This window comes from Dichotomopilus funicola, assembly GCF_033296635.1.
Source record: "Dichotomopilus funicola strain CBS 141.50 unplaced genomic scaffold C8A04scaffold_1, whole genome shotgun sequence".
Classification (NCBI taxonomy): Eukaryota; Fungi; Ascomycota; class Sordariomycetes; order Sordariales; family Chaetomiaceae; genus Dichotomopilus; species Dichotomopilus funicola.
The window spans coordinates 802952-825295 of NW_026944022.1; the positions used below are offsets into that span (position 1 = coordinate 802952).

The 22344-nt window shown below is 55.9% G+C and overlaps 9 protein-coding genes across 9 annotated transcripts; 4 read left to right on the plus strand and 5 right to left on the minus strand.

Annotated features, from left to right (window-relative positions):
• Window positions 1-105: 105 nt before the first annotated feature.
• C8A04DRAFT_23961 (uncharacterized protein) lies at window positions 106-2291 on the plus strand (the record flags this gene model as incomplete). The annotated part of the gene is made up of 4 exons (XM_062778896.1): window positions 106-585; window positions 732-992; window positions 1132-1310; window positions 2030-2291. 4 exons carry the CDS (start codon window positions 106-108, stop codon window positions 2289-2291), a joined length of 1182 nt encoding a protein of 393 aa, XP_062641536.1.
• Window positions 2292-2510: 219 nt separating this feature from the next.
• Window positions 2511-3770, minus strand: C8A04DRAFT_23962 (CobW/HypB/UreG, nucleotide-binding domain-containing protein; the record flags this gene model as incomplete). Its single annotated transcript, XM_062778897.1, has 1 exon — window positions 2511-3770. One exon carries the CDS (start codon window positions 3768-3770, stop codon window positions 2511-2513), a length of 1260 nt encoding a protein of 419 aa, XP_062641537.1.
• Window positions 3771-4457: 687 nt separating this feature from the next.
• Window positions 4458-4899, plus strand: C8A04DRAFT_23963 (uncharacterized protein; the record flags this gene model as incomplete). Its single annotated transcript, XM_062778898.1, has 2 exons — window positions 4458-4611; window positions 4712-4899. The coding sequence occupies 2 exons, from the start codon at window positions 4458-4460 to the stop codon at window positions 4897-4899; spliced, it is 342 nt and encodes a 113-aa protein (XP_062641538.1).
• Window positions 4900-5644: 745 nt separating this feature from the next.
• On the plus strand, window positions 5645-6235 carry C8A04DRAFT_23964 (protein FAM32A; the record flags this gene model as incomplete). The annotated part of the gene is made up of 2 exons (XM_062778899.1): window positions 5645-5983; window positions 6101-6235. The coding sequence occupies 2 exons, from the start codon at window positions 5645-5647 to the stop codon at window positions 6233-6235; spliced, it is 474 nt and encodes a 157-aa protein (XP_062641539.1).
• Window positions 6236-7723: 1488 nt separating this feature from the next.
• Window positions 7724-9005, minus strand: C8A04DRAFT_23965 (uncharacterized protein; the record flags this gene model as incomplete). The annotated part of the gene is made up of 2 exons (XM_062778900.1): window positions 7724-7998; window positions 8105-9005. The coding sequence occupies 2 exons, from the start codon at window positions 9003-9005 to the stop codon at window positions 7724-7726; spliced, it is 1176 nt and encodes a 391-aa protein (XP_062641540.1).
• A 2471-nt stretch (window positions 9006-11476) lies between these two features.
• On the plus strand, window positions 11477-14484 carry C8A04DRAFT_8620 (dolichol kinase sec59; the record flags this gene model as incomplete). The annotated part of the gene is made up of 2 exons (XM_062785179.1): window positions 11477-12092; window positions 12182-14484. 2 exons carry the CDS (start codon window positions 11477-11479, stop codon window positions 14482-14484), a joined length of 2919 nt encoding a protein of 972 aa, XP_062641541.1.
• A 304-nt stretch (window positions 14485-14788) lies between these two features.
• C8A04DRAFT_23967 (ClpP/crotonase-like domain-containing protein) lies at window positions 14789-16476 on the minus strand (the record flags this gene model as incomplete). Its single annotated transcript, XM_062778901.1, has 2 exons — window positions 14789-16228; window positions 16426-16476. 2 exons carry the CDS (start codon window positions 16474-16476, stop codon window positions 14789-14791), a joined length of 1491 nt encoding a protein of 496 aa, XP_062641542.1.
• A 728-nt stretch (window positions 16477-17204) lies between these two features.
• C8A04DRAFT_23968 (Dak1 domain-containing protein) lies at window positions 17205-19164 on the minus strand (the record flags this gene model as incomplete). Its single annotated transcript, XM_062778902.1, has 3 exons — window positions 17205-17713; window positions 17784-18932; window positions 19014-19164. 3 exons carry the CDS (start codon window positions 19162-19164, stop codon window positions 17205-17207), a joined length of 1809 nt encoding a protein of 602 aa, XP_062641543.1.
• A 1147-nt stretch (window positions 19165-20311) lies between these two features.
• On the minus strand, window positions 20312-21937 carry C8A04DRAFT_8613 (glycoside hydrolase; the record flags this gene model as incomplete). The annotated part of the gene is made up of 3 exons (XM_062785177.1): window positions 20312-21688; window positions 21744-21790; window positions 21856-21937. 3 exons carry the CDS (start codon window positions 21935-21937, stop codon window positions 20312-20314), a joined length of 1506 nt encoding a protein of 501 aa, XP_062641544.1.
• Between the last annotated feature and the right edge of the window lie 407 nt (window positions 21938-22344).

Consider the following 22344-nt stretch of genomic DNA (forward strand, 5'->3'; position numbering starts at 1 on the left):
AACAAAGAGCGAGCATAATTCCACGTTTTTTCTTTCTATGATTATCTTTGTTGATTATGTTTTTGGTTTTGGTTTTTTGCGGCAGTTCTGCTTGCTCAGCTCACAATGCCTACTGACCTCAACCGTAGTCGGTCTCTTTCCCTGTCTCCCTTGTTCTCGCCAACATCCCGCTCACTCGCCCGCCCCTTATCCACAATAGCAGCAACAACAACAACAACAACAACAACAGCAACAACAACAACTCTAGCTCTCAACATTCGAACCATGCCGATACACTCCCCCGGCACAACTGGGGCATCATCTACCGGGTTCTCCCACAAATTCCGCAGCTTCACGCACCTATCCAAGAACAAGAACAAGGCCAAGACCACCGGAACAGACCAAGACGAAGAAGGATTAGGGGGAAAGGAGTTTGAGATAGTCAACACCCCGGACCGGCCAAACCAAGTGATCTCGACTGCGGAGGTGCCCACGGAAGAGGAGTGTGGGGAACTGATTTTGAGGTGGCATTTGGCGGCGAAAAGGAGAGAAGTGTGTCTTCCTCCTCCTTGGAGTGGTGGGGGAGGGTATAGCCGGGTGCTTATGGTAGGTACAGGACATGTCCGTGGTAGGTAGCCTCGTTGGAGGCGTGTATGGGTGTGTTTGTAGGTTGGACAGGTTGGACGAGTTGGGCGAGTCAGACGGGAAGGGGATACAAGTTACAGAATGGTCTAACAAAGCGTGTGTTATAGGATACACCGTCCAACGGCGCAGCAACGCACAACCTTCTGTCCTCTGGGAAGAAGAAGAAGTCGGAGAAGACCCAAGAGCGAAGAGAGACAAATAATCACCAGATTCGCCGAGGAGAACCCCGGCGCAGTGAGATCTTTAAGCCACGGCCGTGGAAACACGACGAGCCGTATCCTGAGCCGTATCCTGAGCCGTATCCTGAGCCGGTTGTTGTCAACAGGCCGTATCGCCGGCATCAGGCTTGGGTGGACTCCAGTTCGCCTGTCAGTGCGGTGGGAAGTCAAGGGCGTGCGGGTTTTGACATGCCGGCTATCCCGTTGGCGTGTTCTGGGATCGGCCAAACACCACAACAGTCAGGAGATCAGTTTTCTCGTTTTGGCCATACTATGGCGGCTGTCCCAGAAGGAGGCCAAGACACGAGGGTCCAAGATGCCAGAAGCCGACCAGATCAACAGGACCGGGATTCCGCAGATGCTCCTCCTAAACCACCGCCGAGATTGTCCGAGAGACCCTTCCTCGACACCAGCCTCCCACCAGGCACTCACAGACGGCCGGCGCATGGTCTCGTCCGGCGACCGAGCGTGCCAAACCTCAAGGCTCAGGTTTGGACCCAAGGCCGAGGAGAACACCACAATCAGAAAAACGGATCGAAGACATCGACATCACCAGCCCACAGCAAACCCACCATCCTCATCACGCCCGTCACGCCAATAACAAAAATAACCCGGCATCATCCCCCCGCCCCCCGACAAGTAAAAACAAACAGTCTCTTCCCGCTAGCACACAACCGGACCATACTCCCCTCTCCGCTGGGGATGTACGATTCTGCTCATCCAAGACACGAAAGACAGGTAGAGAAACCACTCCCGGTGATCCCGCCTACCGCTCCGCTTCGGTCGCCTAGAAGACTAAACCAGGGCCATACCCAGGCCCAGGCCCAGACCACAACGCCTCTTACACCCCCTCCTCGCTCGCCCGCTCGACTAGCCCCTATCTCGCCTGCTGCGGTTGTTATTGCGGAACGGCATCATCAGTTGTACACCCCAACGAGCCATGAGATAACAGGGAAAAGGGGGGAAGAGGAAGCACCACGACAGGATATTTCTATTTTGACTCCGCCGCCTAGGATATATCCCACTACGGCCGCAAGTTTGTTAACGACAACGACAAAAGCACCAGCAACAGGAGCACGAAACTCCTCACCACCCAGCACATCCACATCATCAACAACATCAACAGCAACAACACCAAACTCCCCATTAACCCCAATCCCAACAAGAAAAGCTAAACCCCGACCCAGACCCCGATCCGCCACCCACCGGCTGAGCGTGGATGATTATTCCCACTTTCTAGCATGGAAGACGCCAGAGGAGAGAGCGCAGTTTAAACGAGCGTGGGAGAGGCAAGATAGAGAGAAAAGGAGGACACAGAAGGGGGCATATGCGAGTGGGTGTGGAAGCGGGGGGTATGAGGATGATGGGGATGATGGGGATGTGTTTATGGAGATTTTGAGGCATTATGAGGAGGGTGGGGAGGATATTCCAGAAGGTGGTTGGATTTAGGGGGAAATAGCAGGATTAGGTTAGTATGGGTGCTCATGATATTGATATGGATGGGCTGCTTTAGAGGAGCAACAAATGATATCATAATATAAATTCAGGGGCATATTCAGCTCCAGCATAAGCCATAAATTTGCAAGACCGCTGTTTATATTCTAAGAATGCTGGTCATAATGCTTCTTCATCTGCCTGAGAAAACAACCGGAACGCCTCTACTCTACTCTAATTCACCTTGGTCACCGTCAACACCCCCTTATCCGCCCCATCCAGTTCCAACCGCCCGCCCGCCTCCAGCTTCTTCTTCCACTTAGTGCTCTCATACCGCGCCAGGATAATCGTCATCCTCAGCACCGCCTGGTCGCTCGACGCGTGCTCCGCCACGCCCTCTGCCACGGGTGTAAAGGTCCACCTCCCGAACGCCCAGTTGAGGATGTACCTGTTGGATAGCTGCGAGGAAGCCGGTATCGCCACGTCCTGGTCTGAGTTCTTGACCGTCCCCGATACTGTCAGCACGGCCTTGATGCGGTATACCTCGTCCTTGGGTGCCTCTTTCAACAGGCCCATCAACTTCTCCGCATCCACCCCCGCTGTGCTTTGTGCTCTTTCTCCCTTCAGCTCAACCGACAGCACCTCCACCTCCGACTGGTGGTGGTCGTGGCCCTTCCCATGGTCATGATCATGCCCACACCCCTCACCACCACCACCGCCAGCATGTTCACATTTAGATGCTTCATCCTCCTCGCCCAATCCCCTCGCCAACCCCCCATCAACCCCAAACACAACCCCCGCATCCACCCACCCCCTCTCACTCTTCACCCACGCCACATCCACCTCCAAATCCCCCAGCCGATCCAGCACCTCATCAAACCTCCTCTCGCCACACTCTTCCCACTTATTAAACACCACCAGGTCCGTATACCGCGCCTGCAGCCGCGCCGTGTAGCTGGTATCCTCGTAACCAGCCCAGTTCTCCACGTCGATCACGCTGACTACCCCGTCGAGCACGTATTCGCCGCCGGTTTCGCGCGCGAGCCGGTTGACTTCGAGGGCGAGGGTGGCGGGGAAGGCGCTGCCGCTTGTTTCGATTATCACGCGGTCGGGGGCGTAGGCCACAGCAGCAGCAGGCTTATTATCTTCTGTACCGGTAGTGCTAGAGGCGGGAGCGGCAGCAGCCCCACCAGCGCGCAACTCAGCCAGCGCCGGCCCCAATTGTCCGACGAGATTGCAGCAGATACACCCGTTGAGGAGCTCGGTGACGCCGGCGATGGCGGAGGAGGCTGCGAGCTGTGAGTCGACGGCGAGGTCGCCGAATTCGTTTTTGAGGAGGGCGAGTTTGTAGTCTGGGTTGAGGGCGCGCAGTTGTGGGAGCAGGTTGAGGATGAGGGTGGTTTTGCCGGCGCCGAGGAAGCCGGTGACGATGGTGATGGGGATGGGTTTGTTTGGGGGGTTGGCGTCGCCGTTGGCGGTGTCGGTTTGGGTCATGGTTGTGGGTGTTCTTTTTTATTTCGTTTTTTTTTTTTTCGGTCCTGCTTTTTTATTCAATATCTGCCCCGAAGATTCGGGTACAACGAGGGGTATTAAAAGAACGTCGATGAAGGAATGGATCCCGAAAGTCCAGATCGGCCGTCCGTCAAAGGCCGCAACGTGGGGTACCGATTGATGAGGGGCACTCGCCGATCTTGGCAGGGGCGTCGAAACGGTGTTGCTCCTTGGAATATCCCAGGGATTTTCTCAAGCATGTGCTGGGTTTGAAGAACAAACCGTAAAGTTTTGGGCATGGCCAAGCCTTACACTAACTGCTCGAGTGTCAACGGTTTTGTATTTGCAGGTTATTACGGTTGCTGAACGCCCACTATCCTTCGTCACCAACCTGAACCAATCTCCGGACTATGAACTGCGAGGAACGTGGACAGGTCAAGCAAGGATAATTATAACATGAATTTGTGGACGTTTAAACGTTTAATTCCAATGTCGGCCATGAAGGGCATTTCCTATCGCCAGTTCTAGCCTCCTAATATTACATCCCGTCTGAGCTGAATCTTATGAGTGACGTCATCTCCTCAGGGTCTTCCCTTAAAGCATGAACAACCATCAAACCGCAAGCCGACCCAGCATCTCACCCTCACTGAGAACCCGAGCGGAACGGCACCCGAATCGTCTCCCGAGACTATGTCCGAGCCAATTCTAGAAAAACAGAGGGCTCCGTCCCACGGCCCCGACTACAAAGCCCAGCTCGATGAGATTGCAGACCGAGAAAAAGGAACCCGGGAGGACCAAACCCAGGCACAGGAATCGAGCGGCGCCAGTGGCGTGATCAACAAAGGTATGGATGGTACTTCCGAGGACCTTCCGAGTCCGCTCGACCTGACATTTTCGCAAACATTCACGGCTGACCAGCCCGGTTTCCCAATATGTCCCCGCAGCCGTGAGCAAGGTACTTGGGTCACAGGAGAAACCAGAGAGTAAATCACCGCTGCCAAAGGACGTGCCGGGACCTCCAGACCGGCCAGCAAACGATACCCAGGTTGAAGAGTTCCTGAAGGACCAGCACCGTAGCAGGAAGATCCTGGGGATAGAGGACCCGACGGATACTGATCCTACGGCGGAGTAGTTATATGTGGAAAATACGGGGAAATGTGCTTTCAAGTTACTAGCTTCAATGTAGAGCATGGCACGAAACATATGGGTGCGATTTCAACGGATTTTCTGGCTCCGAACCGCCCATTCAAAATTCCACAGCGTTGGGCCGTCGCCGTCCGGGCATGGCAAACGCCGACGTTCGCATTAATGCGGTGTTGATCGCGGTCCGTAGCAGTGCCCGGACTCTGCGATACGGACAGGATCACAGGGGGTTTTCGCAGCATGCTATTGCCATTCAGAATCCTTAAATATCCAGGAACCCGCGGCGACTTGCCCCATTCATCAACGTGCGATCCCAACTACAACGCGTGTTGAAAGCAAATCGAAATGTCTCCAATCATTCAGCATTTCTCACCCAGATGGATACGAGTGAGAAACTTCCTATCAAGGATATTCGTCTCCGAAGTAGACACTCATCTGAGGTCAGGCAACCTGGCACCGTGGGATACTAGTGGCGGTCGTGGCAACTTCGTGTTATACTTTTTGATCTAAGGAAGGAAAAAGAGAAGAAAGTTCAAGAAAATTTCGGCTGCTCGCAAAAGTTATAGTCGCGGCGGGTGGCCGAAAGTGGGTCCGCTGGTATTTTTTTCACTGGCAGCCCGCTATCGATAAGAGATCCCTGCAATGATCCTTACCTAATCAGTAACCGTTGATGAACCGCGACGCCAGCCATTAAGGTTCCCTTCACATCACCAACCGCTTCCACAAACCAGACCATGCCATCCGACGACTACAGCTCAATAGCCCGCGGCCCTCTCCGGCTCAAAGGCGCTGCGGGCGTCACCAAGAAGAAAAAGAAGAAGGACAAGAGCAAGAAGGATTCCTCAACCACCGATCTCGCGAAGAGCCTCTCGACGGGGGACGACGAAGCACGGCAAAGGGAAGCTAGGTCGAGGGAGCGGTCGACGGATGATACTGGCCGTGGGGATGGTGCGAAGTTATGGGAGGAACGGGAGGATGGCGAAGGGGCAGATGCTGGGGAACAGGGCGATGAGGAAGACGAGGAAGCCAAGACGGAGACGGAGAGGCGCTTTGCGGAGGCGAAGAGGAAGAGGGTATGTTTTATTCTTTGTCAAACCTTTCCCCAGCACCCCCATATTCTCCCGTTTGAAACCACTAGAGAAACACAAGACATACCCAACGTAACTAACACAGCCATTTCTCAACCACAGTTAAAAGAACTAACCGAGTCTGGGCGCATCCGACCCGAGCTGCTCAAGACACACAAGCAACGGGTCGAAGAGCTCAATGCACATCTAGCCCGGTTGAGCGAACATCATGATATGCCGAAGATTGGGCCAGGGTAGAGAGTGAATACACAAGAAATATTTTGGCAATTTAAACGTTGTTATGTTCACCGTTCCGGTTTCGTTGTTTGTCGCTGATTTGCTTGTTTTTACCGCCCTCATTGTCCGCTTTCACCTTTCTCTTGCCCATGTTTGCTTTCTCCCACACCTATCTCCGTTCTCCTCGTAGTACATACCCCCCTCTATTCCCCAAGCTACAGCACCCTTTAATACTGAACTCGCGATCCCACGTTCAGCCATGCCGGTTAGGGTGCATCGCCCAATTCCTCCACTACATGCCTCGCCCCTACATCTTTGCCCGTTTGCTTGGGCTATCCTTTCTGGCGTCCGGGGTTTCGACCCGGCGGGCCGCGATCACGAGGTCATCCAACTGTCGAGAGCTGGACCTGGAGAAGCCGTGGGGTATAAAGCGGTGGTTGGAACCAGGGAAGAGATAAAGGAGCAGTATGAGGTAATCGGGTGAAATAGTTTCCATATGTAGCTGTCTATTAAATAACAGCACATGTGCATGAGTCTGGACGAAAGGGAATAATGCTAAGTGGAGAGAGGAAGATAGAATATTAAGAAAGGAAGGAAAACAAAGTAGGAGGAAGGGGAAAAGGAAGAACAAATCAATACGAATGGAAGGGGAAAAATAGAGGGCGAGAAAGAGGAAAGCGATTGAGAGGGAAGGAGAAGGAGGAGGGATAGGAAGTAATAAATAAAACGACAAAAAACACCTAAGTGTCGTGGACAATAAATCGACAATCGCTTCCCCTATTGACCGCCCGTTACATGAAAGCATTAGGTTCAAGAACGTACTTAGATTATAGTACAATGTGAAGATATCAAAAGATAAGGCACCAGGACGAAGTATTTCTATGCCCAACTTTGAATATCCCATACGACAAATTGCCTTCTATTAATTGCTTGCTTCCTCCCCCAGGCCAAGCATAACCCATCCCTTCAACCTCGCCGGTCTATATACAATCCGCACCACCAGCACGCACAGTCTGGCTCCATACCCCGTGTCTATCCCGAATACGATCCCTTCCCTCCCAAACCTCCGTTCCTTTTGACCGCATCAGCGGCTCTATATAAATGAGTGGTATATCGTGTCGTGGTCATCATCTCTAGCCGCTATCCGATATATGCGAATGCTGTACTGTGTGCCGTACCCAGTGGCGTGTGAAAGTATAGGTTTGTGTAAAAAAGCAAAACAAACAGACGATTTTTCCAGCCTTCCCTTCCCGTGAATGAATGCATGGGGTATATCCCGAGATGAGAATGGGATGGGAAAATTAAAAACAAGATTGAAAATCAGAAGCTAGCCCGAAACCCCGCGCAATGCAGTGCTGAATGCCCCCGGAACTCATGGGGTGAAAAAAAGACAAGGAGTGGACGGATAAATGAACGAATGATGTGGCGATACCGAAACAGACCGTTCCAGGTTTCAAGGTGGGCGAGAGAGAGGGAAAAACGACGAAAATCCAGCTGGCCTAAGCCAGACTAAACAACCAAAAGCATAACAGCAAACCCAATCACACCAGCCAGAACAGACGCGCCGGTGTGGCGGCGGACAGCGTCGTTCTGCAGCGAAGGCGGGGAGCCAGTCTGGCTGGGCGTACCCGTCTCGCCTGCATCGCCGGGCACGTAGTTGGTGCGGGTGACAACGACGACGACGCCGTTGGGGGATGTCGACGTCAGGGTCTCGGTGGTGGCCCTGGAGGTCCGCGGGGGTGGAGTGTTGGAGGGGGATTTGGTGGATGTTGTCAGGGTGGTTTCTACGTACACACGGGGAGTTAGTTACTGGTTTAGGGTCCTGGGAAGGGTTGTATTTGGAGGTTGTCAGGATGGAGGGAAGGAGGTTTAGTGGAGGTCGGGACGTACCTCCGTCGATCGAGGAGGACTTTGATGTTCGAGGGGGGGTAGAGGACGATGAGGTGGTGTGGGTGGAGGAAGGTGTATGGGATGTCGACGTCTCCGAGCCTGAAGAAGAAGTCTGAGGAACTGAAAGGGATTCACTCAAACTGGACGACGTACCAGGTAGGGAAGATGTGGAGGATGAAGAGGAGGAGGATGAGGATGAAGATGGGGGAGCAGAGGTCGAAGTACCTTGGGTAGACGAAGAAGTGGTCGAGGTGGAGCTCGGGGTGGTGCTAGAGCTGGTAGACGAGGGCACGCTGCTGGTGGTCGGGGGCTTAACGCTCGTAGTGGAGGAGGAGGTGGTGCTTGGAGGCGGCGGCGGGCTGCTGGTCGTCGAGTGGGTGGTCTCTGGCGGGGGGGTGGAGGTCTCGGTGGAGGTCTCGGTGGAGGTTTCGGTGGAAGTTTCGGTCGAGGTCTCCGTTGCTGTCTCCGTTGCTGTACCGGTGGTGGACTCCTCGGTTGATTGATCCGACTCGGGTGGGGGTAGAGAGCCGGTGGTGCTCTCAGCCGAGTCGTCCCGCTTCCCTAGATGCTGGATGGGCGTGATGAGCGCAGCATCCTCGTGGTGGATGGCGTTCAGCTTCTCCGAGAACGAAACGGCCGATGACTCCATGGTATCGGCTCCCGGGTGCCGGCCCGTTGCGCGGTGATGACACGGCATACCAACGGTGGTCAGCCCCATGAGCGCCAGCGTACACACCAAGAATACCGTGATCGTCCTCCGAGTGCGGATCATGTTGGCAACTGATGAGGGTTGTGGCCGGTTGCTGGGCGTCGACTGGGTCTCGCCAGAAGTCTTCTCCCGTGTGTCGATGGGAAGAAGCGCTTCGGATGAAGGCGACTTGCTGTCCCTGGCGGCGTCCATGATGGAGGAGGAGTATTAAAGCGGCGACGAGAGGATACTGGAATTAGGGTGTGTAGCAGACAACAAGCCCACTGTAGATGCCGCACCGGTTGAGTGGTCGAGCTGTGTGGTGGTCAGCAGCTGCGACTGTTGAAAATTGTGCCCGTCTTTGGTGGTGATGATGAGGAAACAAAAACCCGAGTAACGCGATAACAACAAAAGGGAGTCTCCCTCGAGCAAGCAGAAGTGGGCACGAAATGGCAAAAGAAAACAACGCGGACCACGGCGCTTGTGTTTCGGGCTAGTCCATGTTTCGGACGAAGCGGACCACGAGTGGCACAAGAGACGCAAGACTTGCGAAGCCAGTGTCTTACCAGAGTACCAGAGATTTCCAATGCCTGACCGTTCCTAGCTTGCCTCGCACAATTATTGACGTTGCTGCTGTCCAAGGCGAACCTCCCGGCGGCCCCTTGATAGCCCCTCTCACAAGCAAGAGAGATCGTGGCACGATATTTGTATCGTGATGTGTTGGGAAAGGGTTTACCGAACAAGGCGAGAAAGGGACCGGAACCGGGGTGCCAACAGCGCCCAGAAGATATACCGAGTATAAATATGTGTCCCAACATGTCCCCCAGCACAATGGCGACCAGGTTGCCGTTGAGGCGCTCACATCCTGGTTCTTTCAGCGGGGCTGGCAGATCGGATCAGCTTGGAATGACGCTTGCAAGGGTAGGGATCGCGACGGTTGATAATGGGCGCCAAGACGGTCGGCGGCCACGCTAACAAATGTCCCGGGACGGGTGTTCAGCGGCGTGCTCTGGGCTGTTGGTGGCACAAACCCAACCGGATGAGCTTGTCAAACACCGGTTCGGTTGTGCAATGATCGGCTTTTCCAGGCCGCTCTCCAGATTCTCCAGATTCCATATCAACTTTATCCAGTTTATTGCTCCCTTTTTGCAACGGATTCTCTCTCTCTTCCTCCGTCCCCCTCCATCTTCTCTCGTGTCTCTCGTGGTTGTTACGTCTTGCTTTTCGTGTTTGAAGGCAGCGGGCACCTGGGCGCAGGACTCGCACCCATTGGAGCCGCATGTCGTGCACAGCCGCCAGCCATCGTCTTTTTCGATGTTTCGCCATTGGCGACCCTCAAGGGGGTGGGGGGCACACAGATTTTGGCAGGTCCCCACCAAATCAGCACGCATCCAGCTGAACAACTTGTGTCGAAAACGTCTTGGCGTGGGCAGACTCGCAGAGCAGCCTGAGACGCCACCCGAATCGGTCGCAGAGAATGCTCGATTTAAAAAAGATCCACGGAAGAGCTGCCAAAGCCGCAAAAGTTGAGGAGAATTCGGGTTCGCTTTCCGCTCAACTGCCTAAACTTACCACTACCGCTCGGGAAAAAAATGATGGCTGGAAATTTTCCTCCGAGATAAGGGACATGCCGGTATCGCCAACACCGGGATAACACGCTGTTTATTTCAAAAACCTTCCCCGACGGTCTCGCCCGCTCTCCGGCTCCTTCCTGATATTGCTAGTTGATTGCATCTCGGTGGTGGATGCCTCTCTCGTATTGCCGACGTCATTGACATGAAAAAATTGGTGCTCCCCGGGCCCTGGCTTTTTTCTCCCGGATATTCCGTGAGCCGGGTTTGAGAGGGAGTCCAGGCTTGAGACCGGCTTGGCACCAACACGAGGTCTTTTGGGTTTTGGAACGGACAGGCGCCGAACGAGGCAAGGCCGAACGAACGACCGCGTCAGGAGGGTGGAGCATGCCTCGTGCGTGTGTGCGTGGCTGGAGTGTGCTTGAACTTGAACCATCCGGTCAACGTTCATTCGTGGGAACACCCTTTGGCACTTGTTACTGCGTTTGCGGTCTGCAAAACGGTTTCGTTGCTGCAACATGGCGCCTCGTTTGGGTTCGCTTGTCGGAGCAAAGCACCCGGACTTTGGTGGGGCTTCGTCAGGCAAGCCGTAACCCAAGCTCGAAAATGAAAGATGAGGTGAGAGGGGGAAGTGAATATGGACCGATAACGAGCTTGACACTTGAGAGCTTCCAGAAGCACAGAAGTCTGATGGAATTTGACAATGCCAAGAACGAGAGCCATGCACCGCCACGATTGATGATACGCCACATATGTGGCTCATATACACCTGATAACAAACCCCAGCCCTGGCGGTAGCGTACCCGCTGCTGACGCCGGAGCTGGCTGCCGCTCTTTCATGTGAAGATCTGGCCCTGAGGAATGTCGCATGTTTCGAGCTCCAAGCAACGCGAGCGTCTTTCTCCCGCGCGCAGCACCAACATGCGGGAGCCCACCGCGCGAGCCCAAATTCCAACATTGGCCCTTTTGAATTGGTGAATTGCCGCAGCGACTACGCAAATTCCATGATTGCTCCAGATCGATGCCCCCGTCCAGGTCGTCGTCGTCGTCGTCGTAGCTGTTGTCATTACCGTTGTCGTTCGCTTCCATCTCCTGAGCTCCCTTCGACTGGCCATGCCTGAGCATCTCCCGCTCCCGACACCTCCGACCGGCCCCGCCAGCTCCGACGAAGACCATGACCGTCTGAGAATTCTATCCCGCTCGCCGCATCCGTATCACAGGCTCAACACCGAACTCCTCGAGCCCTCCGACCGCTTCACCTACCCAGGGCCCACTGCGGCGGCCTCTGACGGGACTATCGACGGGAAAACCGACGACTTGAACGCCTCAAACGCCTCGTCATTATCTGCACAGCCCTTTCCCGCATTCGCACGAGACTCCCCGCTCACGAGCGAGAGCGGCACCGAAGCCGACGATGAGCACTTCCTCAAGGGGCTACCCGCGCCCAAGGCGAAGTCCTCCAAGGGACTGAGAGGGAGGAACGAAGTGTTGTCGGGAACTTCGACGCCACTACCCTCTCCTGCGGTGCTGGAAGAGGAGGGTCGGAAAAAGAACCTGCAGGTTAGCCATGTGGGCGGATACGAGCGCAACAAGAGGAGTGCGGCGGACAGGGTGCGGCGCCGCAAAGAGCTGATTCGGAGAGCGACCGAAGTGCTGCTTCTTGTGTGTCAGGGGGGCATGGTGGCGTCTAACCCGGACGCACGGCTGTCTCTCCGATTGTATCACAGAGGTATGTTTTTTTACGCTCGAATTGGTTGTTTGGGCATAACCTAGGAAACAAGTTCTTGAGCCAGTTGACTGACTGTGATTTTGTTATAGAGCTACTGGTTGTTGGTGGGGTATTTTGCAGTCTTGCTGCGGCGTACCCTCTGAGGCTCATCGCGTGGGCATATCGTCAGGGGAAACCCCAGAAGCGGGTGCCGATCCGCGTTCCCTCCAGCTTCGATCCCGCCCCATTGCTCTACCCTCCTCTGGTGCCGCTCCTTGTCACGCTGCTCATTGCGCGGAATGTCCGTGGTGCTGTCATACCGAGCCTGGTGCTGAGCATCTCTACCCTCCCTAGGCCATTGATTCCCGGCGCGCGGCACTGGGATTACTTTAACAGCACGCATTGGTTGTTGTCATGCGTCCCATTTACCCTAGACGCACTTGTACCCACGACAGAAACGCTATCACCAGACGAAATCCCACGCGAGGTCCTCGTCTTGCTCTACCCGTTACACCAGACACTGTGTCTGGCCCTTCACCACCTTACTACAACGAGTCTGTTGGTTTCCGAGCTCCAGCTGCTCTCAGCCAGTCTCATCAGCTTGCTTTTGCTTGCCAGTTCCCCTCAAGCGGTCATCTTGAAAACGGTGCTCTGGGGAGGGGGTCTTGGGCTTGCCGTTCTATGCAGCAAGGTGATCCAATGGGGCGTATCTCTGGCCCGCGTGCCCAAGTGGCGTTTTCGGCGGATTGTCCCCTCCAAGGACGAGTCCAACTATGAACGACTCCGGCAGCTTTTGTCTTTTAGAAGACATCGCTCCGGCTCGACGGCAAGCTACAGGAGTGTCAACTCCAACCATGATTATGCAACAGACGAAGAGGTAGACCGTCTACCATCCTTACCTCGAATCGCGAAACAAACAGACAGTCTCAGCGATACCGAACCCGTGCCTGGCGCTCTCGGGAGGGCCAATACCCAGGGAGACTCAGAAGAACCATTGCAGCAGAATCCAATACGGAGACACACGCTTCCACTCACGGGACAAGCACCCGCTAAACCTAAAACAACTACGACTATCAACACCACCCCTTCTGGCCGTCGGAAACGTGCCACTTCTTCCAGTGCCCGGGCCTTCTTCTCACTCACACAGTCACAAGCCACATTCCGCAAGTGGCTCTACGCCGGCTACGTCTACTTCTGTCTCGCCTTCATCATCCTTGTCCCCGTCCGCATCTACATCCAGAACTACGCCCTCGCGGGCCACGAACCGATCGGCTGGGCCCTGGCCTACCTCTTTGGCGATCTTCCGCAGTTCCGCTTCCAAGTCGTCAAGGCCAACCTCGAGCGCTGGATCCCCCTCCCACCTTTCCTGCACTCTACACCAGCAACCTGCGACGCCGCAGGCACCACTGACTTCGTTGGCGGCTGGATCAACCACATCCGGCTAACCTCCTTCGGCCCGGGCACCACCCGACTGATCTTATCCGCCTACTTTGCCACCACCATCCTCGCCGGCCTCGCCGTCGTCTTCCAGCTCTCCCCCATCTTCGAAGTCGACACCCGCCGGAAAGTCTTCCACTTCATGATGGTCGCCATGTTCCTACCCGCCGCCTACGTAGACCCGTGCTACATCGCCTTGGCCCTAGCCCTCATGCTAGCCATCTTCCTGGCCCTCGACCTGATCCGCGCCAGCCAACTACCGCCACTCTCCCGCCCCATCGCGCGGTTCCTAACACCCTACGTCGACGGCCGCGATCTCCGCGGGCCCGTCGTAGTCAGCCACATCTTCCTCCTCATCGGTTGCGCCATCCCCCTCTGGCTCAGCCTCGCATCACTCCCACGCTCATCACCATCATCATCATCCGTCCCTTTTGCCGAAGGCGCCACCAATCCCAATTCCAATCCCGACCCCGCTAGTTCCGGTTGGGAACTCCCCGTCCGCGAAATCGCCATGGTCTCCGGCGTGATCTGTGTCGGTCTCGGCGATGCCGCAGCCTCGCTTGTCGGTCGCCGCTGGGGTCATCGTAAGTGGCTTTGGGGCGGTGGTAAGAGTCTTGAGGGCAGCGCTGCGTTTGCTGTTGCTGTGTTTGGGGGGTTGATGGTGGCGGGGGTGTGGTTGCGCGTTGGGGGGTGGGCTGTTAGTATCGACGACAGCATCTTTCCTAGCTTGGCAACGGGTGGTGGTGGTGGCACTACTACTGCTCTCCTTGACCCGACGCGACCGCAGTCTGGGATGGACAGTCTGATGAGCGTGCTGGACTTGAGGCAGCTGGGGCCGTGGATGGTCGGGAAAGCACCGCAGGCTGCGGTGTGTGCGACGTTGGCGTCGCTGACGGAGGCTGTTTTGACGGGGGGGAATGATAATGTGGTCGTGCCTGTGGTATTGTGGGGGTGTGTCAAGAGTTTGGGGATATAATTACGATGGCTGGGCACCATGGCGTGGGGTTTTGTTAGGGAGAGAATGAATAATTAGAGCTCAAGGGGTTTGGTTGCCCGACCTTTTGTATCATATCATGACTTGGACGTTTTTGTGATGATACCCACTGAAAAAAATAGACAGCGATACCTTACCAGCCCTTGATTCCCCCCGCGTCTTCGCCACTGTGTTTATACTCGTCAGTGTGCCTACTGTCCCCGTGACAAGAGAACATCACAGAACACATAACAGCATCATACAGTCCATATAATTTCATGCACGAACGGCCCCCCTTTTATCTATCTTACATCTTAACCCCAGGTCTAACAAACTCATTTGGGTCCTCCTCTGTCTCCTCATACACCCACTTAAGAACCGTCGACCCCCGCCCCACCGTCTTGCGATGCAAAATCTCCTCCACAATCTCCCTCACGCCCTGCTTGTTATTCCGCTCGTGCAAGAACTGGTTGATCAGCTTCTTCCCGTTCAACAGGCCACGCGCCACCTTATCCTCGACCTGTTTCTCCGTAGGGATCCCAAACTTCTCCGCGAACGGGTACTCGTCAAACGTGCCTCTGTTGAGTAGCTCCAGCCGCGGCTGGCCGGGGGGCATGACGAAGTAATCGCGCGTCAGGGCCTTGCTGTCCTCCTCGGAAATGTCGGCTAGCGACGCAGGTTGCCAGTTGGCCGGGCGCCGCTTCTCTTCCAGCAGCTGCGCGCTGACCCCCTCGGTGAAGTCGTGGCCCGCCATGAACTTGGCCGCGATGCCCAGCTCGCGCTGGAAGGTGGTCGCGATGTCCCATTTGCGGCCGATGCGCATCTGTCGCAGCGTGACGTGCACGGCGGTCGGGGAGCGCTGGTTCAGCGTGGCCAGGGTGTCCTGCGCCCACTTCTGCGTGTCGCCGGTTTCTTTCTCGAGCGCCTCCTGGATGGCTTCGATGCTGTCGTGTGAGAAACACCGGTCGATGGCGCGGCGGACGTCGCCTGCTAGCTGCATAGGCTCGTCGTGCGGCAGGCCGGTGGTGTACTCCTCGATCGTGTTGTTGACGAGGGTTAGGCGTTGTGAGAGCGTGTCGAAGTCGTTGAAGCGGAGCTCGGCGAGGCGGGACTCCAGCTGCGGGAGGGTGGTCGAGTGGAGGTAGTGGGTTGCGATACCAGCGTAAAAGGCGTTGACGCCCTTGAGGCGTGAGCTGGTTAGGGCCAAGTAAGTGCCGATGGAACCGGGCAGGCGGGGCAGGAAGAAGGAGCCGCCGACGTCTGGGAAGAAGCCGATGGTGGTCTCGGGCATGGCGAAGAGGGTGCGCTCGGTCGCGATGCGGATTGGGGCGTGGATGCTGAGACCAACGCCACCGCCCATGGTGATGCCGTCCATGAAGGCGACGTAGGGCTTTTGATAAGTAGCGATCATGTGGTCGAGCTGGTATTCCTGGGCGAAGTACTCCACGGACTTTGCCTGGCCCTCGGGGCCCTCCTTGTTCCATTCGGCTAGCTGGGCCACGTCGCCGCCGGCGCAGAAGGCCTTGTCTCCGGCGCCCTTCATGACGATGACGTTGGCCATGTCGGATTTATGCCACTCGATCAGGCGGGGTGCGATTTTGCGGATCATGGAACCGTTGAGGGCGTTGTACTTGCGGGGCCGGTTGAGCTCGATCGACCGGAGGCCATAGAGGCTGTTGAAGAGGACATCTTCCGGCTCGTCGCCGTCGCGGGGTTTAAAGTGTTCGTATGCTTCTGTCGCCGACATCTAAAGGGGTATAGTCAATATCGCGACATTCTCTTACACTCCCACTATTTCTGCCCATCCACCCTCCCTTCTTGCGCCTAACTCTCATCCCCGCTTCCTCTACCACTTCCTCCAGTATCCCACTCTCTTTCTTTATATCCTCCCATTCCATGACCCAGCCTTCGAAAAATCGAGAGTTGAAAGGCGAGTAGACGTACCATGCCTCGTGTCTGTGGCTGCTGCGGCAACAGCTTGGCTCGGAGTGGCATGGCGAAAGGAGTTAATGGCGGTCGTGTGCAGGCTTTACACAATATTGAGGGTGCTGCCAGCACCGCTCGGCTGGTGATCGTGCGGGCGGACATTTAAACCTCCCCAAAAATAGAGTACAAGAAAAAAAAGAGGAAAAGGGAGAGAATCTGGCCTTGGGAAGATGACTACCCCTCTCCGTTCGGCAGTCGACCGGTTGACTAGGGGAGAGAGAGTGCGCGCCGAGGTCCAAACCCCAGAAGATCACTTGCTTGCTCTGTTGTTGCCGTTCTTTTCCTCCCAAGCTCGCTGCAATTGGCGAATGCACAAGCAGCTTTTCCTGCGCCCGCATTTCCTTTGCTGGGCTGGGCCGAAGGTGGGCGCAAATCGTCGGTTCAAGGGTAGGGGTCCCTGGTTAAGATGACGTCTGCTGGCAGTTGTTGACGGCTGGTCAGTACAGGATCCAGGACATCGTCCTCCCAGTTACCCCTGAGCGCACCAAACCGACCTGCCTACTTCCACGGAACGTTGGACAAGTTGGAGGATATCATAAGAATCAAGTAAGTGTGACAGCAAAAAAGTAGAATGGGACACATTATACCTGTTAGAGTCATGGTTATGAGCCCGTTACTCATCACTGACCATCTTGTTTGTTTCGCTATTTTATCCGCATCCATCAAATACATGCCAACGTTTACAACCTATATGCATCGAGTCTTCCACGCCCCTAAACCATTCACGCCCCAACCTCTCACACCCTCTCCCACCCCTCATCCACCCTCTTGATCCCAGCCAGCCCCAAAAAGAAGCTCGCCAGCCCCCACGCTCCCGGATCCGGCACCTGCTCAAACCCCGACCCGCCAATGTACACCGTCCGCCCCAGGCTCGCCCTCATGCCCTTGGTACCCTCAGCCGCGTTCTGCGCCGCCTCGGCCGCTTGCCTCACATCTCCCGTCCGCTGCAGCACCTCAACAAACGGATAGAGCGCGTCCACCAGGGTGCGGTCGCCGGGTCGTGCCGGTGTGTACTGGGCGAGGGCGTCGCAGCTGTCGCGGAGGGCGGTGGCCCAGACGGCGGGCTGGGAGGCGTCAGCTGGGTTTTGGCCGTGCGATTTGAGCGACGCGAGGAGGGCGTTGAGGAAGATGGCGTACAGCGCGCCGGAGGTGCCGTCCATTTCTTTCTCGACGACGGGGACGATGTGGGCTAGGTCGACGACGGCGTCGCCGGAGAGGGGGCGAGCTTCGAGGTGGTTGAGGATGGCTACCGCGGTTTGATTAGTCTTCCGGTCTCGGTAGAACGATGAAAGGGAGATCGTCAGTGTCTTGCTTACCCTCAGCACCCCTCTTCAAACCAATCCCGCAGTCCCCGTCTCCCACGACGGTATCATACCGCGTGACCTCAGGCTCAACGGCAACGACAGCTTCTAGAGCCCGGGTGATTGTTTTCTGCGCCGCTGGGCCGTCGAACTTCAACCCGCTAGTTTCGATCTCACCGCCGACCGATGCATCCTGCTCTCGGGTCGCCGTGTTCTTCTCCTCCCACGTCTGCTTCGAGATGGGAGTCGACCACCCAACGGCCTCAGAAGGGTGGTCGAGCAACTCAATCATGCCCGGCCCGCCAATGTCGGTGTTCACCACATTCAAAAGCGAAATGCTGAACCCCAACCCGTTGAGACTCGTCATGAAGGTCCCGCTAAGAACGCGCACAGGACGGATGCGGTACTTCTTCTCAAGCTGCGCCACCACCTCGGCCACGATCCCGCCCAGTTCCAGCACGCTGACCCCCCCTAGGTTGTTTACCAAGAGTACCACTTCATTGGAGTTGACATGCACAAATGCCCGGTCCTTGTCCTCGCGGTCCAGCATCTGCGCCAACATCTTGCTCACCAGTTCTGGCAGCTCAACCACCTCCCGGCCGGACCCTTGTTCATTGTGAATACCCATGCCAATCTCAACCTCCCCATCCCCCAGCTTCCCTTCATCACTATCACCCGGCCGCGCCCTGCCAGGCACATGGACATGCTCCAGACTCGCACCAACACTGACCAGATTCTCCGCCACCAAGCGAGCAACCTTAGCCACCTCACCCAACGACCGGCCCTGCGCAGCCAGCGCACCACTAATCTTATGCACCAGCACAGTACCCGCAATACCCCGACGCCCAACCTTCCCAGCCTGCGCGCGACCCACCCCCACATCATCGCCAACAACCACCATCTCCACCGGCACGCCCGCCGCGCGGGCTTTTTCCACGCCCATGCCAAAATTGAGGACGTCCCCCGTGTAGTTCATGACTGTCACCAGGACGCCGCCTCCCTGGCCGTTTTGGCCGTGGTCTACCCGGTTCATAATGGCCGCGCGCACTTGCTCGGCACTAGGACTGGCAAAGATGGTGCCGGCTACGGCGGCGCTCAGGAGACCTGGGCCGACCATGCTGGCGAAGGACGGCTCGTGGCCGGAACCGCCGCCGGAGATGATGTCTGCTTGGTGTTAGCTTGATGTTACTTTGGTCGGTTTTAAAGGGGTATATGTGCAAGAGGATTAAGACCAGAAAAACGTACGGACGCGCTGGGAAGAGGGTCCATAGCCGGGACGACGGTAGATGACCTTGTTGGGGGCGTCGAGAGCGAGGCCTGGGTTGGTGAGTGTGAGAGAATGGAGAGCGGTTGTGACGAGGTGCGTGGGGTCGTTGATGAAGTGTTTCGAGGACATGGTGGATGGTAAGGTGGGTTGGATGAAAGTAAATGGTCCAAGACAAGGAAAGACGAGAAAGAGGAATCCCAGTTCAGGGAGTTAAAGGTATAAGCTGAGCGATGAGGCTGCTAGCGAGTATTTTTGGGTGGGAGCAGCTATAATATTCTGTGCCCCCTGTCCACGGTATTTGGAGTCGTTGCGTGTAAGTGCCTGACGTTAGATCTTGTAAATTGAGGGTACGGCTGCAATAAACTTTTTGTTATTAAACAGAGGGTGAGTTTACCACTCTCATTCCGCCGTACGTGATAGCCAAGGGGTAAGTGGGTTCTTGAACTCGGAACAAATTCCTAATTCTTAGAGTTAGTGACGGCAAGTGCGTTCGGGAGAGGTTTCCCAAGATGAAGACAACTCGGTACTCCGAATTGAGGGCGGGGTGCGGAGCGGGGCGACTGGTCGCACCTGCTCCCGAACAGGATTCGGACTCCATTACCTCTGACCTCATTTTTGGCTCCCGATCATCGCCTCGGCAGAAACTAGAACACTAGGTGGCCCAGTCATAACGTCCAGAGGTCCAGGAAGCATGTGGTTCAACTTGATTATGGATTAGCGTTCACCATCAACCCATCAACCGTCCGCTACTGTCTGTGTTATCTGCCCCTTATCTTATACAGCTACAGTAAAGAGACGGTATAGCGGAGATCTAACAGTTGCGATACAATGCCGCTGGCTCTACTGTCCATGTAGCCCAACACCCAATAGCCAAGCACGAAAAGCACCCAGCATCCGACTTCCAGCCTCTTAGTAACCCACTACAACGTGGATAACCACGATCCAGGATAACGGTCGACCGGTACGAAGTTTTTCTGTATTTAAATTCTCCTTTAATACGAAATTTAATTCAATTTCGAGACAGTCCCGTATGACATGCCACTTGGTTGACGATCAACTTCCCAACCTTTCGTAACCCCTATTCCCGAACACATGCAGACCTCAAACCAGCTCTCAAAGCCGTAGTAGATGTAATCCAGCATCCAAAAATGCAGCCCCCTCAATAAATACCCCCCAAACTCCATACGATCATCGAAATGCCATGCAAATAACGCCGCAAGTCATAAACCTCACCCCCCTAAAATCTTTTCCCTGAATCCAACAGCCAGCCTCCCCCCTAAACAATAACAAACGCACACCCAGCCACCACCCCCAACGCAATAGCCGACGTCGCAAACCCGGCCGCCACCCGATCCCCCAACGTAATCTCCTTGAACCCAAACCCCGTCAACCGCCCAACCTGATCCTCCTGCGTTCCCGCAGCCGGATCCCCCTTCGAGGTCCCCCCGGTATCAGCCGTCACCGGCGCGCCCGCCGCGGCCCCCCCCGTCGCCCCGGGTCCCCCGTTCCCATTCCCATCACCGGTTACAAGCGTGTACATCACTGCGCTCAGCGCATTCATCTGCTCGCCGACCCCCACACTCCCATCAAACCCGCCCGTTGTCCAGCGGAACCCGCACGCCGTGCCCGGCTGGCCTTTGAAGGCCGGTGCTGGAGGGGAACCGACACAGGCGGCTGCGGCGGCGGAGGCGTCGGTTTCGAGGAGCGGGCGGATGGTGGATTGGGTGTGGGGGGCCATTTGGGCGGTGCGGGCTAGCCAGCGGGTGAGGTGGCCTTTGAAGCTGCGTTGGTCGTTGTTGCAGAAGCCGGAGGGTTCGCAGAGTTGTTCGACAAGGACGCCGTTGGGGTTGTTATTCTGGCTGGCATCGGTGTTGGGGTTGGTGTTGTTGTTGTGGAAGAAGGTGGTGGATGCGGCTTGGAGGAGGCCGTCGACGCGGGTGCGCCAGGTATCGGCGCCGACTCCGGGGGATGGGCCGCCGTCGGCGGTGTAGTTGTACATGACGGATGCGCCGTGGAGGAAGATGCCTGAGTTGTAGGTCCATTCGTTCTGGTCCATGCTGGCGCAGGTTTTGTCGGCTGGGTTGATGTGCACGCCGTCGCGCACCGTGTGGTCCGCCGCGATCAGCCCGACGGTCTCCTGCCACTTGTAGATCTTGTCGGCCCACTCGGCGTATGTGGCGTTGCCCGTGTACCGCGCAAGCCTCGCGGCCACGTTGAAGAAGCAGCCGTTGGAGATGGAGTTCTTGTAGTTGAATCCGTTGTTGAACGTGAAGATCTGCCAGCGTAGTCCACCCCCGCAGTCGGCCTCGTCCCATCGTGATGCGTACTGGTTGAATAGCGACTGGGCCATCGCGAGCCACTGCGGCTGGTCTGAGGGGGGGTTGGGGAAGTTGAGCTCGGCCGCGGACAGGGCTGCCATCCCCCAGAACCCTTGGTCATCGTTGCCGAGCGTGCGAGTCTGGTTTGGAGGCTTGAAGTCGCCCTTCTCTGTGGCCTGGTGAAGCATTGCTTGCGAAGTGATGTCGTTGTACGTCTCGTCCCCGGTCAACGCCCAATATTCGATCAACGTCCCAAACATCGCGCCGGCTTCCCACCAGAAATATGGGTCGGGGAGGTTGCCTGGCGTATCGCCTGTGTTGTTGCCCGTGTAGTACTGTCATTGTCAGGTCAAGGTTTGTGTGGGACGGCTTGAAGGCATGGATATTTACCTTGACCAGCCCGAAGGCTATTGTGCTTGCGGCGGATTTGACAGAGTCTAGAAGAAATGTTAGCTCTCAGAATGACTGACGAATATCTCACGTAGCATAGGTATAACCTCACCATAGTCCCCAAGAACTAATTCAACCGCAGCCCCTGACTGCGCTAGCAGACTTAGAGATGCTACAAGCCCGGATACCCTCATCCTTTCAGAGAAATGGTCACAAATAAGAGCGTGCCAATATGGGCGTTCGATCCGGTATTTAAGAAGCGGGCAGCATCCGGACGGAGGAAGAACTTGACCCGTGAAATGAGTCGAGGAGAAACGATCGGTTCGAAGTGAATGATATCGTCAATTGGAAAGAAAGGCACCGAGATCGACTCGAAAGGGAGGTCTAAGCCGAATCGTGGAAGGAGTGTGCACAACAAAAGAAGGGCCCTGCCTCAATAGAATCAAACGAACAATAGCGTCCAAGGCGTCTATTGTGTCCCAAACGGGATAAGAGAAAGTGAAGAAAACGAAGGGAAAAGGAAGTCTACAACCTGTCTCCCATACGTCTTAATGGTCAAGACCTTCCTAAACCAGAACAACGACCAAGAAAAAAAGGTTAA